Source organism: Miscanthus floridulus, chromosome 6 (genome assembly GCF_019320115.1).
Source record: "Miscanthus floridulus cultivar M001 chromosome 6, ASM1932011v1, whole genome shotgun sequence".
NCBI lineage: Eukaryota > Viridiplantae > Streptophyta > Magnoliopsida > Poales > Poaceae > Miscanthus > Miscanthus floridulus.
In genome coordinates, this window is record NC_089585.1 from 24,549,263 (window position 1) to 24,567,301 (window position 18,039).

General features: G+C 44.3%; 1 protein-coding gene across 1 annotated transcript; it reads left to right on the plus strand.

Annotated features, from left to right (window-relative positions):
- Positions 1-1,162: 1,162 nt before the first annotated feature.
- On the plus strand, positions 1,163-3,119 carry LOC136457880 (alpha-1,3-arabinosyltransferase XAT2-like). Its single transcript, XM_066457894.1, has 4 exons — positions 1,163-1,274; positions 1,354-1,425; positions 1,531-1,593; positions 1,951-3,119. The coding sequence occupies exons 1-4, from the start codon at positions 1,163-1,165 to the stop codon at positions 3,117-3,119; spliced, it is 1,416 nt and encodes a 471-aa protein (XP_066313991.1).
- Positions 3,120-18,039: the final 14,920 nt, after the last annotated feature.

Genomic DNA, 18,039 nt, shown 5'->3' on the forward strand with positions numbered 1-18,039 from the left:
ATTGTGCATAAGAAATATTAGCTTTTATATATTTGATCAGATTTAAGATTGTTTGACTTCTCGAAAACAAGATTTTCGTTCTTTTGAGACGAAGGTAGGGATGAAAACGAGATGGATAGTTTTCGATATCCATCTATCCTACCCTTTTAGATACTAATCCGCATATGAATTCATATATTTAATATCTGTAGCAAAAAAATTAGTTGCTAGTGGTCGAACTCAGCTCACTAGCTTGAAAAGTAATGCCCTTTGCTTTGTGGTACTAAGGAGATCCTATTTAATATGGGCAAACACCCTAATTAAATACTCTTTGGTATTAGAGATGATGTTTTTAAGACCTGGAGGTAGTATTTGATTAGTGTGACTTAGGCTATGTTCGGCTACTCGTAAAGCTGCTTGTCCTAATTTATACGGTTGATTTGTTGAGAAAAAAAAAACTATATTATAGCTTATAAGCCGACTTATAATGGTAGCCGACCACTCACTTATTTTCCAGCTCACTTATCACATGACCGTATTATACTTGGTCTTGATACTCGTGCGAACACAACACCCTCTGTCAGTGACCACAATGCTGTAGGCTGAGAGTGGAGCGGACGACTCACTTGCAGAGATCGCATTAGCCCTGTTTAGTTTCAGGAATTTGGATTTTCAGGAATTTGGATTTTGGGACTACTGTAGTACGTTCGTTTTTATTTAGTAAATAATATTTAAACATGGACTAATTAGACTCAAAACATTCGTCTCGTAATTTCCCACCAAACTGTGCAATTAGTTTTTCTTTTCGTCTACATTTAATGCTCCATGCACATGCCGCAAACATTCGATGTGACAGATACTATAGTAACTTTTTGGAAGTTGGAGTGGAACTAAACAAGGGCTTAATGAAGCTTCGGAACAGCACTGCATCGGAGTTGACCCGGATGCTATAGAATTCCGAGCACTAGTAATTAATTAATAATAGGGACATTGTTCGAAAAATATTTAATAATAGGCTGGATCTCGAGAGCCCTGAAGACTTGCTTATTACTACTACCGTCTGGGTTTTAAGTTTTACTAACCACGTACTGGGATCGGCCGAGAGAGAGACGACGACGACCAGCACCACTAGCAGCAGCGGCAGAAGGAGGCGGCTGCTAGCTGAAGCTCCCCCGGGAAGAGCATGAAAAGCTCGGTGCAGGGCCACCTCAACGTCGGCCTCGTCGCCGGCGTCCTCTTCGTGCTCCTCACCTACCTCGTCGTCTCGCAGCAGACTGCCATCAGCCGCCCCAACGGTAAGGAACCACTCGCACAATGTCACGGCGTAGCTGGTTTTCTTAGTTAGTTTGCTTATTACTATTGCTTAATCTGCAGTTGTCACTACGGTAGCACAATGGCTCTCGAATACTCCAAATAAACAGCAGTTCGAAGGTCCCGGTGAAACAGGTGAGCACTTTTACATACAACATGGAGAAGATTGGGGTCGACAACAACTTGTAGGTAGTCAGGCCATCAACTGATGGTTGTTGCTTCTTGTTGATTAATCTGCAGTTGTTACCGCGAAAGAGCAACAGATCGCGGATAAACAGCTGATTGAAGGCTCAAGTGAATCAGGTAACTACCCAATTGAATTTTCGTCGTGCTCAATTTCGGACCGAGAGTCCAAGGTCGTCATCGTAAACCGGGAAAAAATTGAGCTTGTTTGTATCGAAGTAAAAGTGTGGGAGACAGTGAACCGTGTCTCCCGATACTGAAATCAAAATTTGCCTTATATTTATCACGGCTAAATAGTCAGTAAAATTTTGGAGGTGTCTGGCCTGGTGAAATAATTTTGGCAATTCTGAGTAGGAGCCAGAGATTTTATGAGAATTGTGACAGATCCGACTTTTAACACGGCAAGGTCTCCTTTTTTTTCCACAAAAGCGTTGAATTAATCGCGGTGAATCTTGTGCTTTTCCTGCCGTGCAACAGAGAAGCCCAACAACAAGGTGGTGTGCAGCACGGAGGAGCGCTTGTCTGACTACTGCGAAGTTGATGGCGACGTCCGCATCAACGGCAAAGCCTGGTCGGTGGACATCGTCCCCTCGGTCTGGTCGTCGTCGGAGCGCCGGGAGTGGAAGATCCGGCCGTACTCGCGCCGGAGCGCGTCCAACGTCGACAAGCTCAACGTGACGCAGCTGCAGGACCCGGCGGCCGCCCCGCCGTGCACGGTGACGCACCACGTCCCGGGCGTCGTGTTCGCGCTCGGCGGGTACTCGGGCAACGCCTTCCACGACCACGCCGACGTGCTCCTGCCGCTCTTCCTGGCCTCGCTGCGGTACGACCGCGAGGTCCAGTTCCTCGTCATCAACCGTGTCCAGCCGTGGTGGCTGGGCAAGTACAGGCTCGCCCTGCGCCGGCTGTCCAAGTACGACGTCGTGAACCTTGACGGCGACGCCCACGTCCGGTGCTTCCCGCACCTCACCGTGGGCCTCCGCCTGCACAAAGACTTCGGGGTCGTCCCGGAGTGGGTTTCCGGGCGGCGCCGCGTCTCCATGCCCGACTTCACCAGGTTCCTGCGCGAGGCGTACGCGCTCCCGCGCGGCGTGCCGACCAGCCCGGCCCGGGAGCCGGGCAAGAAGCCGCGGCTGATGCTGATCCAGCGGCAGCGCACCCGGCGGTTCCTGAACGGGGAGGAGATGGTGCGGGCGGCGGAGGCGGCGGGGTTCGAGGTTACCGTGACGGATCTGGTGATCGACGCGGCCGTGGACGAGCAGGCGCGGGTGGTGAACTCGTTCGACGTGATGGTGGGCATCCACGGCGCCGGGATGACGAACGAGGTGTTCCTACCGCCCGGCGGGGTGCTCATCCAGGTGGTGCCGTGGGGGAAGCTGGACCTGATGGCCAGGATCGAGTACGGCGAGCCGGCGACGGACATGCGGCTCAAGTACCTCCGCTACGACGTCACCCTAGAGGAGAGCTCTCTGCTGGAGCTGCTGGGGCGCGACCACCCGGCTATCAAGGACCCGGACTCCGTGCACCGCAAAGGCTGGGCGGCCATGTTCGACATCTACATGACCAAGCAGGACGTTCGCCTCGACATCACACGCTTCGCGCGCACGCTCGCCGAGGCCATGGACCACCTACGCAGCCTGCAGTAGAGCAGGGCACGTGTTGATCCCCGGAACTCGATCAGTCATTTAGATTTGCGTGAAGTCCTTACATGGAGATGGTTTATATCACTTCAACCTTTTTTTGAAGATTTATATATCCCTACAAATTAAGCGGTCTCTTGTACATGTCGTTCACGTTTCTGTGGGCTCGTTCGGACGGTCCGATGAACAGTGTTTTCGATGGTTTTGATAATTGAATAGTATTCTGTGAGCTATACCAGCCACAGTACACAGATGCATGTTGGCCTATTGATTCGCTAGAGTGACAGCAGAATGGAACTGTTTGATCAGATCATTAACTACCCGACATGTGGATCACGCCAAGCATTATAACTTTGCGTTGGACCCCAAAATTCAAAAAGTTGCTACAGTACCTGTCACATCGAATGTTTGCGGCCCGTGCATAGAGCATTAAATGTAGACGAAAAGAAAAACTAATTGCACAGTTTGATGGGAAATTACGAGACGAACGTTTTAAGCCTAATTAGTCAATGTTTGGACACTATTTGCCAAATAAAAACGAATGTGCTACAGTAGCCCCAAAATCCAAATTTCGCGAACTAAACAAGGGCTTTATTACACACCCACTACAGTACAACTCAAAATAGCATCGGTGGTGGGTCGCTAAAAATACCCGTCGGGTTCATAAACGCGAGTTCCTCCATGGATCCGTTTCCCTGTAAAACCCGGCCCAGCAGGCGGCGCAGCAACGCGCGCCTGGGCCGGCCCAGGTACATAATGACAGGCCGGACAATGATTCGGTTCCCGACCGGAAGGCCTAGCCAAGATGGGACCGTAGTCTGGCTCCGACCTCCTTCTCCGACCAAGGATACGCCAGACCTCTGCTCGTTGCTCTTTTTTGACCGACATGGTCGGAACCAAATGGGAACGACTGACTGGGGACGCCCGCTCGGTGAGGGCCCGAGGATCAGGCAGAGTAGATAAGGTAAGGCGCTCAAGTCAACCGCAATAGGATCGTACCCTGCCATGCCCTGCACAGCTGCAGGACGGTTCCACCAGGCCATGCCAGACGGGCACTATACAACCTTCCAGACGCATCAGAGCATAAACTGTATTGTAGGCGCCGACGTTTGCCGTACCAGGCGAACACGGTAGAGCATGCCAGATGTGTCCGAACATAAACAGTATTGTGGGCGCCGACGCCCGTCTCGTACCGACAGCGTGGGCAACAAGACTAAGTAGCACACGTACACACTCTCTATCTCTCTCTTCTTACTTGTAAGGCCATCCCCTTCAAACTATAAAAGGGGATGAGCTCTCTCTGTTTACACCAAAATTTAGGAAGAAGAACGCGGGAACTCGAAGCTTTCAAGATCGTGCCAATCAAGGAATGGATTGCATAAGGATCGATATCAGCTGATTCAGATGCGGCACTAGAATCGGCTCTCTTCGAATGACGTCAGCAGATAACGACAATGAGCTACGGTTGGCGTCGGGAAATACATGTCGGACTCTACAAAAAGGAAAAGATTAGGGTCCAAATTATCTTAAGTTAGGAATGTTTTCTTTTATACCAAAGATTGTAATGAGTCGTACTTAAGTAGGATTCATGCTTAGGCTCCGGATATAAATATTGGACCCCGGCTATTGTAAAAGGACATCCAATCAATCAATACAAGTTACTTTTTTTGGCTTTACGTCAACCCTTAGGAGTAGGAGTAGTGTAGATCTCGATGAGTTTTTCAACAAGCTAGGCTGCATCGGTCCGACCGACCTCCGGCTTGTTTGTAAGTACCGTCATGGCTTATACTTCTGTTTGTATGGCTGCATTGGTTAAGTTCGACCTCCACTGCGAGCTCTAGTATAAGCTAGTTATCGACTCTTATCTAGTTCAAGTATGACTGCATCGGTTAAGTTCGACCTCCACTGCTCGAATTAGATTAAGGTCAAATTATCGGCTCTACTTAAGAGTGGCATTCTTTGGGTGGATTCATTAAGTTACCGATCTTGCTGATGTTCTTATTGTCATTAATTTTCAGCAACATCAACCAGTCCAGTCAAGATCGATTTAGATCGGCCTTACATCCTTTTAGTTCATCGTTTGCTTTGTTACAATACGATGTTTTTTACTTTAAGCGACGGGTTATGTTTCATTGGCCATTCTATTTCGATCTTGATCGTGCATAGTATGCAGTTAAGGCATGTCCGATCTTGAGGAGGTTTGCTGGCTGGTTAAATCTGGTCTATAGTTCGTTGTTATGGCTACAACGATCCGATCGATCCCCACTGATGTCGCTTTAAATCGAAGGATGCTAGTTGATAGATTTGTTCTCGATCAGACGTGACCTTGGCTATTTGCTATGCCTGCATCGGCTAAATAGTTGATCGCCTATGCTTTAATGCCTACAACGTGTCTCTATGATTCTGTTAAATGTGAATAGATCTGTTTGCTTGAAAGGTTTGATTTATTGCCTTTTATCACGGCTGCCATCGATCTGGTCGACCCCCACTGTTAGAGATAGTAGGTTAAGTCTGATGAGTTCATAGATTTATCTATGTTAAATAGTCGATTGTTCACATGTTGTAGTTTCTTTTCACCTAAATCGGCTATTTCAGCCAATCCGCCTGAACCTTCACGCATATAGCATGTCTTTCAAAAAGCCTATCAATGTATAGATGGTTTTATAGATTGTTCGGTTTTAGTTTGTTATCATCATCATAGCTACCATCGATCCGGTCGAACCTCACTGTTGATGGTAACAGATTAGATTCAGAGTGTTTGTAGATCCATTTGTACTAAATAGTCGATTTGTTCGCATGTTATATCCTTTCTCGTTAGATTCATCGGCTCAATGCTTTACACTGGTAATATCCACCTAGCTAATGATTTTGCTTATATCCACGTGCATGATACCTGTCAATATAAAACTAATCACGATCCACGAGCTTCACAGTCCGTAATAGCCGATTTCTTTGCGTATCAGCCGTTTAGTTGATTTTCCTGTCTGGCTGCTCTCGGAGCGATATACTTGAAACTGTCTAGGTAAAGACCAGCATGTTCCACCTTAAATTACTAATAAACTTTCTCTCCTTATCAATTATAGGTCAAATTAACTGGCACGCCTCAGGAGAAATACATAGGATCGGCTAACACTGTGTTGGAGCCAAGCGGATCTCCGGGCTCATCCTAAGTAGATCCTTTTGGCTTGCTGTGTGCCCAGCATATCGACACGTTTTTGCGTCGACACACATTGTGGCACGCCCGGTGGGACCCCACAATCATCATGGTGGCTTACGGCAACAATAACATCCTTATGGTACCTTATGAAGACCTACCTAATGAGGATAAAGATGTCATCATCAAAGCTATAGAAGAATTCTAGAACAAGTGTTTGTTGTCCTACACCAAGACACATGACAATAAAGTTGTTCAGAAATATTCACTATCAAGAGTTCTATTGCATGGGCAGACAGATGCAGATGAAGCTGAGAATAGGCGTTTCTTCATGAAGGCTGTAAACAAATCTGTTCATGATGCCATATTGAACCACAAAATAGTTTCTTGAACATATTCCACAACACCATGAAAGAGGTGTTTCATAGATTTTCAATTGATCAGGTTGGGCCAGCTTATTACAACATTCCACATCCGTCGACTCAGGGGACCAATCAAGCCGGTACTAGCTATCAAGAAGCAGCACTAACTAGTAATGATGATATCCAGGCAATTCAGAGCTCATCTGAGCAAATTCAAGGTGCCACCACCAATCAAGTACAAAATAATCCTAGATCAGTAGTGTAGTATGTGCAACAACCGATGAGGCAAGGTTAGAACTAGATGGTTAATTTTGGCACATCATGCCAAATACCATCATCGGTTCAAAAAAGAGCGCCATCAGTTCAAATGATTTGTAGAGATACAGATCCCAGCATCTACGACCAGAGACTTCAAGCAACAAACCAGTAAAGGACCTAGTAGATAGAGATTCCACAAGGATATCATTATGGCACATATTACAATACCCTTCATATGATTCCAAATCTAGGGTATCAAGGTACCCGGAATTTTAATCCACAGATGGGTCAGCAATTGCAGAGAAATCCAAATTCAAATGCTGATGAGTTATTGCTTAGAGTGACCGAGATAATGATGAATCAGTTCGGTTTGAAGCCAAATGGACAGACCTTCTCGTACAAACGCCCATATCCAGAGTGGTATGATTTGGTTGCTCTCCCTACAAGTTATAGGCTCCCAGAGTTTGCTAAGTTCACTGTCCAAGATAGCACAAGTACAATAGAACATGTTAGTTGGTATATTACATAGTTAAGCAAAGCATCCATTGAAGAGGCCCATCGAGTTTGTTTCTTCTCCTTTTCTCTGTCAGGGCCAGCCTTTACTTGGTTTTCATCGCTGCCAATTAACTCCATTACTAATTGGGCTGACCTAGAGAAGAAGTTTCATATATATTTTTATACTAGGATAGGAGAAAAGAAAATTACCAATTTGATGACCATAAGACAGAGAACTAATGAATCGGGCACTGAGTTTCTTTAAAGATTCTAAGAGACCAGAAATTTGTGCTTCTCATTAAACTTGACCGATGATCAACTAGCTGCTTTGGTCATTCAAGGAATGTTGTCAATGTAGAGAGAGAAGTTGTTGGGATAACAGTTTGACAATTTAGGTTAGTTGGCTCAACGAGTGGCAGCGCTCAATAGCCAATTTCAGAATATGCGCAGAGATACCTGATTTTAGAAGAGTACCGCAATTGCCGAAACCTATAATCCATATTTAGTTGATGACGGCTATGAAGATGATGAAGAAGAGGTTGCCATGGCTAAATAGAATTGGGGTAAGAAGACAGTAATGGTGTCAAATCCTTAGGGAAGAGGGGTCGAAGAGAGCTATGATTTTGACATCACAAAATTAGACAAGCTCTTCGATTTCTTGCTTGAGAAGGGACAAATCAAGTTGTCCGACAATCATGTTATGTTGCCCCCTGATCAGTTAAAGAAGGTATCCAGAATTTTAATCCACAGATGGGTCAGCAATTGCAGAGAAATCCAAATTCAAATGCTGATGAGTTGTTGCTTAGAGTGACCGAGATAATGATGAATCAGTTCGGTTTGAAGCCAAAAGGACAGACCTTCTTGTACAAACACCCATATCCAGAGTGGTATGATTTGGTTGCTCTCCCTATAACTTATAGGCTCCTAGAGTTTGCTAAGTTCGCTGTCCAAGATAGCACAAGTACAATAGAACATGTTAGTCGGTATCTTACACAGTTAGGCAAAGCATCCATTGAAGAGGCCCATCGAGTTCATTTCTTCTCCTTGTCTCTATTAGGGCTAGCCTTTACTTGGTTTTCATCGCTGCCAGTTAACTTCATTGCTAATTGGGCTGACCTAGAGAAGAAGTTTCATACATATTTTTATACTAGGATAGGAGAAAAGAAAATTACCAATTTGACGACCATAAGACAGAGAACTAATGAATCGGGCACCGAGTTTCTTTAAAGATTCTAAGAGACCAGAAATTTGTGCTTCTCATTAAACTTGACCGATGATCAACTAGCTGCTTTGATCGTTCAAGGAATGTTGCCAACATAGAGAGAGAAATTGTTGGGATAATAGTTTGACAATTTAGGTCAGTTGGCTCAATGAGTGGCAGCGCTCAATAGCCAATTTCATAATGTGCGCAGAGATACCCGATTTTAGAAGAGTACCGCAATTGCCAAAACCTATAATCCATATTTAGTTGATGATGGCTATGGAGATGATGAAGAAGAAGAGGTTGCCACGGCTGAATAGAATTGGGGTAAGAAGACAGTAATGGTGTCAAATCCTTGGGGAAGAGGAGTCGAAGAGAGCTATGATTTTGACATCACAAAATCAGATAAGCTCTTCGATTTCTTGCTTGAGAAGGGACAGATCAAGTTGTCCGACAATCATATTATGTTGCCCCTTGATCAGTTGAAGAATAAAAAGTTCTACAAATTTCATAACGCTACCTCTCATTCCACTAATGAGTGCAGAGTTTTCTAGCAACATATACAGATGGCCATTCAGCAAGGAAGGCTCAAATTTGATACACCTCGAAAGATGAAAGTTGATGATAATCCTTTCCCAAGAGATCAGAATATGGTTGATGCTAGGTTGCACAACGGCAAGACTAAAGTCCTAACATCAGCAAGATCAAGAGAAACTAGAATAGTCGATCCTGAGATGCAAATATTGGATCAAGAGAAACTAGAATAGTCGATCCTGAGATGCAAATATTGGCTGATGAGTATAGAGAGATTACAAGGCGTCATGACCAACGAAAGAGCTGATATGAACAGGGAGAGACATCAAGGGATGGGGCGACAAGGCTGTGTGTTACATCTCAAATTTTGTTGAATAAATGGGAGCGGCAGAAGGAAAAGAATTATCAGTGTTGGTTAGAAGAGCAAGAATACCAGCGTCAATAAGAAAAAGAGAGGTATGAAAGAAAGCAAGCTGAATCACATTAGAATTGTCCTTTCTTTAGACATTATTGGAATGAAGGTTTGAAATTGTCTACTAGAAATAATTGCCTAGAGTGCAGTGAGCAATATTGAGAGTTTAGGCAATCTCAAGCCAACCGCCGGTCTATCCATGCTTGAGATGAGTATCATCATAATATGGATTGGCGCTTAAAAAATAGAAGTGTTCATGATCAGCTAGGAAAGCGAGTTATTGATCAAAATTGGGTTGATTATGAAGAAGAAGTTAATGAAGAAGAATATGTTTGGTAGGAAGGCCAATGGTGTCCAGGAGGTTTGACAAGAAGCTAGAAAATGAGGGTACACCGCCTAAGGAACATAGAGTTAGAATAGGATTAGGCATCTAGTGGACCTCAAGTGTGGCGTGCTAAACAAACAGCTGATAGAGGTCAACCATTGGCTAATATTCAAATGGCTTTTCTATTGCCATCGAAATTTAGAGCTCTAGCAGACCAAGAAGTCTATTCGAATTTTGATGAATCAGGGTATGAGGAAATAGTTGCCAAGTTGACAGTGATATAACAGGCTATATTCGATAAACCAATCAAGCATCGGCACTTAAAGGCCTTATATATAAAAGGTTTTATTGATGGGAAGCCGATGAGCAAGATGTTGGTGGATGGAGGTGCTTCTGTCAATCTTATGCCTTATAACACTTTTCACAAGCTTGGCAAGGGACCAAGAGATCTGATCGAGACCGACATGATTCTTAAGAATTTTAGGGGTAATGCATCTAAGACTAGGGGGACAATGAACGTCGAACTGACAATTGGAAGTAAGACTTTACTCACCACATTCTTCGTTAGTGATGGAAAAGGTTCATATAGTCTACCTCTTGGTCGTGACTAGATTCATGCAAACTATTGTGTACCATCAACTGTGCATCAATGTTTGATTTAGTGGCATGGAGATGATGTTGAGCTGGTTCGCGCTGATGAATCTGTGAGTATCGCAACAGCCAATTCAGTGTATTGGGAACTAGAAGACTTCGAGTGTTTTTCTGGCAAGCTGTGGGAGGGAGGCTTCATTAAGATCAATAATGAAAGCCAACAGCTGATCCAAGCAATCGGCCCTGAGAGTTTATTTTAATGGATAATCCAATAGATGGCATAGGTGATAAGCTAAGACATGGCTTCGCGTCGGCCGGTGGATTAAAAGAGATAGACATTGGTCCTGGAGATAGGCCTAAGCCGACATATGTAAGCACTAAATTGGATCCTGAGTACATGCCAGACCTGATAGATTTATTAAAGAAAATTTAAAGATTGTTTTACTTCATGAGGTGCTTGGCCTAGATCGTTCAATTGTTTAAACTTTGGTCTGAAGAGTTCTGGTGCAACATGTCAAGAAGCGATTAGTGGAAAATGTTTGAAGGAATATTATCCTAGCATTTGGATCAACACTTGATAGCCGATTTGTTTAGTCATTGGCTCTAATAGCTGATACTAGAAGGGTATCACCTTTAGTTCAAAATTAACCAAAAAGGGGAAAAGTTGATACGAGATGTATCGCCTATGGAGTGAAAACAAACACAGAAGCAACCATGACGTATATGAAGGCATTGCAGAAAGTACACAGATACAATCATAAAAGGACAGAATATTTAGTTCATTGATCAGTTTGCCCTAAATACAAACTAATCGAAGACATTATTTATCACATCCTGAGTGGATGTGATGTCCACGATGGCCTCCGCTGCATTGATGAACTCTCGATCAAGTCCTCATGCTCCTCGGGGCTGTCGCCCATCGGGAAACCAATCTCCATGGTATGGAGCTCATACCCGGTCTAGACTTGCATCGCGGCCAGTGCCACCGATGCACCATGATGGACGTCATGAAGGGCGATCTCCTAGATGCGGGCCGAAACATCATGGAGGTAGGCATTGATGAGGGGCCTCGGGCATTGATGGCTGCCGTGGCCGTGTTCGCCGCTAGTTGGAGGGACTCCAACTGCACTATCAGGGCTGGCGATCACAGAAACAAAGGAACTATCAAGATAAAGACAGTAGAAATCAAAGTAAAGATGTTCTTGGAGTCCATCTTAGCCGCCACCATGGCGTTGGATTCAGCTGGCCGCGCCCGAGCAGCGCTGGCCTCTTCCTCGGCGGCATGAAGAGCGGCTTGAGAGACCCCAAGGTAGATCTCAAGCTGACCATTTTCCTAAGTTGCCTTAGAATAACAGTCTTAGGCTACCCTCCACTCCTAGAGGAAACACCAGGCGTCATCGCCATTATAGGAATCAGAGGAGTCCGACGATGAGTCTGGCGTAGAGGCAGCATCAGATACAACATTAGAGGGCTCGTCGGCCCTGGGAAGAGGATGAAGGCTATCATTCAAGACGAACCTATAGACAAGTTAGAAAAGTTCATTGCTATGAGCAGAAGATATCGATCTCACCTCATGCGTCGAAGGCGCTGGCTCACCGGCATGTCCTCCTCCAAAATCTCTTCCACCGCATGTTTGCCTCGGTTGTCCTTGCCGACCATGAAGTTTGGTTAGATCTACAAGAAGGGGGAAGAAGACCGCTATAGAGTTTGCGAGGGTGTAGAAGTGCAAAGGAATAGGAGCGGTTACGAGTATAGATGTGTTTGAGGTCGGAGCCCTCGGCCGGTATTTGAAGCCACAAAGCGAGGTTGTGGGCGTCTCGGGATGTGCAAAAGGCAACCACAATTAATTTGAGGTGAAGTGGCACCACACTAATGCCGAAGATAATGTGGCTGAGAATAGAAGATTGAGGGGTTTTTCTTAATAAAGGCCGTGTTTTCAGACTTAATCGGATCAAAGTTAGAAGTTTGGAATCGACTATTTGCAAATTGGCTTTTTAGCCGAGACAAGAAATACAATAAGGCGACAGACAATGTGGTTATCACTGGTGCTACACAAGATACTTGTTGATACACAGATTACAAGTCTAGAACATCCTGGATTGCTTTCAAAGCTTCTAGATGGATAGCGTCGACTTTCGTGATTTGTTGCTTATCCTCTTCGACTGATCTAGGAATATCCTCAAGGCTGCTATAGATGGCCCTTCCTTCTTTGAGCTTGGCTAGCAGTTCTTGTTTCTTCTGCTTGATGGCATCAGGTATTTGAGCCAGATTAGACTTGTGGCGATCAATGGCAGCCTTCACATTCTCCAATTCCTTCTTAAGTTTTGCACGCCTGGCTTCCAGTTGGGTCAGCTCTCAATCGATCCTGAGAGAAGAGTTCTTTAAATCATCAATCAGCTATGTTAGCTCTTTGGCCTCTTGCTTTTTGGAGTTCTTCTTAGCCAATAAACTACATAGTTAGATAGGTTCCTTTGGGCCTTTTTCACCTTTGGGGCTTGATCTTCGATGACAAACAAAGATGACAAGGCCTTGGTAAGAACTGAGGATTAATTATCCTTAAAGACCAAGGAGACTCTCGGCATTGAATCTGCATCTTGGACTAAATTAGCTATATTCTTCTCAAGCATTGGCAATATATCCCTTAGCCAATTTCTGGTCTCTTCTAATAAAGCTTCCTTAGAAGAGATGGCTGATGAAGTGATTTTGTCTTCATCTAAAAACTCTTTAAGGTTGAATGAGTAGCTTGGAGCTGGAAGATTAAGTGCCTACATATAAATAAATCTTGTTAGGAGGATTGAATCAATTGATAATAAGATAAATGATGAAGTAAATGCGGTACCTTCTCTGAGATAGCTTCCATCTGAGAAGAAGGAATGACTGATGATGCACCAATGGTATCTAGTTGAATCGGCTCTAAACTCTCAACATTGGTATCTGCAAACATCAAAGAAGATTTTTAGTTCATGATTGTTGTAGAAGGATAAAATGAATATATGATTTTCTTACCATCAGTTGTGTGCTGAACTAGGGAATTGACAGTCTGAGTGTCAACAGCAGTAGGATCATTCTCAACGCCAACATGATGATTGTCAATAGGTGGACTGTCAGACTCCTACTCCTGCATGGGTGTTTCCTCAGAGAGTATTTGGCATGATAAATGGTCAGATGAAGGGTGAAAATTGAATAAAAATTGAGAATTTTAAGAAAAATACATTGGCAACATCAGGGGGTAAAATGGAAGGACTTACATCTTCTGCTGTCTTGGAAGCATCGGTTGTTTCAACCGAAATCGGCTCCTTTTGAGGATCGACCAATGAAGGTTCAGTTGATGCTGACTTAAATGCATGGGACAACAGTTCCGCACCTAGAGCAGGTTGAGACACAATGATTGATAATTATGAAGAAAGGAACATGATTAGAAGTTGAATATCACTTTGAGATGAGGGGTAATTGTTTTACCTAGGCAGTCGATGGTCTCGTTCTGCAAAGTCTTTTCCCAGTAATGGTTTTCTAGGTTGTCCCTTGGGCTGCCTTGCGCTTTGAAGATTGATACGTTATGATTGTGGAGACAGCATGAGTTTTCATCAGCTTCTTCAGTGGAGGTGCAGCTGATCCTATTCTTGAAACTGGGCATGGTGGCTAATAATCTATAGGATGCCCCTTCCTGTCTAAGCTTGGGGGATCAAATTCGATGTCCTGAAAAGGTCTGTTAGAACAGTTGGTGGGGGAATTCATTGAATAATTTTTCTAAAAAAGGGATGGTAAGTTACCTCACTGTTAGAAGCAAACTCTCCATCTAAAGCTATGCATCTAGGATGGACCGGCCCACAGAAGAGATGGGAGTGCTATTCTTGCCATCAAGAGTCAAAAAGGTTAGAAGAGAAGTTGACTCTTGTCCAGTCATGCAAGCAAAAAGAAAGAAGATCTGATCCTAGTTCAAAGACTCTGAAGGATTCCAGTACTTCACTAATACCCTCTCTTGGCTTCAATGTATCCTTGAAGAACAATTGAGGAGGCAGATGACCAAGACCAAACTGATGAGCTACAAAAGAAGGGTTGTAAAACTCATAGGTTGGAAGGTTGCCTAGAAGGAAGGAACCTGTAGACATTTTGCCTTGGCCATGATGAAATTCGGCTGGAAGAACATAAGGTTTGATGAAGGAGTTGAAGATTGCAGCTACCGTTTTGTCTGAGCATCCTAATTCAAATCAAAATTTGAATGGGAAGACCATCTCACTATTCTCATCCTCATCATAGGGTAGCCAAGTTAGGGTATCTGCATCAAACCCTCTATAAAACCTCTTGAAGAGATGTCCAACATCGACAATAATTGTTATGGCTGATGTGGCTTCACCATAGTTCATGCACTGGCAGGTTCTTTCTTCTTTACCTCTGTATTCCTCATCAAAGTTGGAGGAAGGGAAGCTTAAATTCTAGAGATTTGGCCTTACAATCTTATGCATATACAAGTTTAACCACATTTATATTAGCCACCAAGGGCCACTAATGGTGTGCACTGCTTCATTCTTCAGCAGCTAAGCAGCCACCTAATGCATCAAATGGTAAGCTAATCCCAACAGATATTTGCCAAGAGGAATTTCAACACCTACTGTTAGATGCTCTGCCATGAGCTTATGATTATAAGTTGGACCACAAGATGACCCACAGAAGATGAATCTTTCTAACCACATGTTCAGGAAAGCTAGATATTCTCTTTCGCTAATAGTTGACCCATCTCCAACATGGTTCAGAATATAGCTTGCCCATCCTATGTAGTCTGATATTTTGGCTAATTTCTTGGATCCTGCACTTAAAAAGTCATAAGGTTGCATTGATCCTGTTATTCTAAGGCCGGTCAACATGTAAACATCGACCAAAGTGATGGTCATTGGGCTATGATAAAAAATAAAAGCATTTAGGGTGTTAGACCAAAAATAAGATGCAAAAATCAGAAGTGAATTGTTCCACTGCATCTCAGACAATGAGAGTGTCAAGCATTGATTCAAGTCACAAACCTCCCAATCTCCAGTCTTTTTATCAAATACCGTACGAAACCAGTCTCTCCATCCCTTTAACATTTTGGTCCAGTTTCTGAAGGGAGTTTTGTTGTTCTAGGAGAAAAAATCCACTATAGATTGTTTAAAGGGGATTTAGTTGGTTCCTTGATGGATAAAATCAGATGAATCAGGGTCACCCATAGGCCCGAGAAAATAGACATTGGGAGCAACGGCCGATGGAATCAAGATATTATTTCTCATTTCCTAGAAATCAGATAAAATAAATTTGAGAAGAAAGGAAATGCAGGGTAGCGGCTGGTACTTGGAAAGCGAGAACTTGGAAGCATACCTTAGGGATGTGGTCGCTGGTCGCCATTGTAGCCGACATAGATTTGAATCTGAGAAAGATCACTTGAATAAAAGCTTGATAGGGCAGAAGACTTGCTAGGGTTGAGGCTTAGGCGATGACGGCGTCGACTGTTAAGATTTGCTCAAGAAAGAAGGGGAAAGAAAATGGGCTGAGTAAGTTGGAAAATATACTGTTGGGATATTATATAAGACTCGGACCAGGAAGTTAGGAGTCACACGTATATCTCGGAATAAAACGGTTGCGACGTGGTAAACATGTAAACATGTTTGATTTGTTGTATTTATCACGGCTGCCATCGATCCGGTCGAACCCCACTATTAGAGATAGCAGGTTAAGTCTGATGACTTCATAGATTTGTCCTTGTTAAATAGTCGATTGTTCACATGCTGTAGTTCCTTTTCACCTGAATCGGCTATTTTAGCCGATCCGCCTAAACCTTCATGCATATAGCATGTCTTTTGGAAAGCATGTCGATGTATAGATGGTTTTATAGATTCTTCGGTTTTAGTTTGTTATTATCATTATAGCTGCCATCGATCTAGTCGAACCTCAATGTTGATGGTAACAGATTAGATTTAGAGCATTTATAGATCCATTCGTACTAAACAATTGATTTGTTCACATGTTATATCCTTTCTCTAAGATTCATTGGCTCAATTCTTTACACTGTTAATATCCACCTAGCTAATGATTTTGCTTATATCCACGTGCATTGTACCTATCAACATAAAACCAATCATAATCTATGAGCTTCACAGTCCATAACAGTCGATTTCTTCGCGTATCGGCCGTCTAGTCAATTTTCCCATATGGCTTCTCCCAGAGCGGCACACTTGGAACTATCTGGGCAAAGACCAACATGTTCCAACTTAAATTACTGATAAACTTTCTCTCCTTGTCAATTGCAGGTCAAATTGACTGGCATGCCTTGGGAGGAATACGTAGGATCGGCTAACCCTGCGTTGAAGCCAAGCAGATCTCTGGGATCATCCTAAGTAGATCCTTCCAGCTTGCTGTGTGCTTGGCGCATCGACACGTTTTTGTGTTGACACTCTCCTAAAAGCGGGCTAGAGAAAAAGGAAAAAAGGGCTAGACAACTCGAGGACTCGATGACCTGAGGACTCAAACAACTAAATAGCTCTAGAACTCGACAGCTACATAGAGCATATGCTCCAATACTTAGCACACGTTAGAGCATCCATCACTCTCAGCCACTCGGATCAGACTCTGACCGGACCTCTAATAGCCCCCTTCTCATTCCTATTCGTTTGTAACCCGATAACAAACTTCAAGCACCTAGGATTAGGAATAAAGTCATCGACCGACTAAAACTGGACGTAGGGCACATTGCCTGAACTAGTATAAATCCTATGTCATTAAGTGCTAGACCACATCCAATCACAACGCGCGACAAAACTATAAATATTTACTTGTTGGTCACTTTTCGCACCGACAGTTGGCGCCGTTCGTGGGGAAGACGCCGTGTGTTCAAGCTTTTTGTCATCGGATGGCCCACCTTTCCACCATCTTTAGCATGGCAGGCTCGCTGGAGTTTCCCATGTTTGCACCTATTGGGATGTGGGTTCCTCCCATCTTCGAGCCGCTCTAGACTTTTCTCTTTGGAAGCCTAGACTTTGTCGCTGACCAGCTCGGCATACTCTGCCTCCACAAGGAGGCTCTTGTCCTAGCATCCATTAGATGAGGAGCACCCTCCATCGGCTCTAGGCCACTGGACGACCTCAACATCGAGACACTCACGCTTCGCCTCAAGCCCATGCTGGGCTCAAACCCCATGGTGAGTGATCTACATATTGTTATTTACTCACTATTCAACACCTTTTGCCAACTCTCTAGAGGGACCCCGTTGTCCCCACCGCTACCGTCGTGCGATAGGTTCCCCTACGGCTTTGCATCCCCCATAGATGCATGCGCATGGGCTCCAAAGGATGCTGATGTTGCCCCCTCTGACGTCTGAGTTTCTAGGGATGGCGGGCTACACTCCCATCTCCTTTCACGACCTCGTCGAAGACGAGGTCAAAAGCGATGACTCCAACATTGACGACGTCGTGGCACCTAGCCACCCTTTGTCCTAGGAGTGCGCTATGGTAGACACCCTAGGACAACCACCAGTGGTAGTGGAGTCTCTGCAGACTCATGCCCCTCTAGACCCTCGTGCGAAGGCCCTCGCACGTGCGTTGGAGCACAATGAGGAGTTATGACAAAGGCA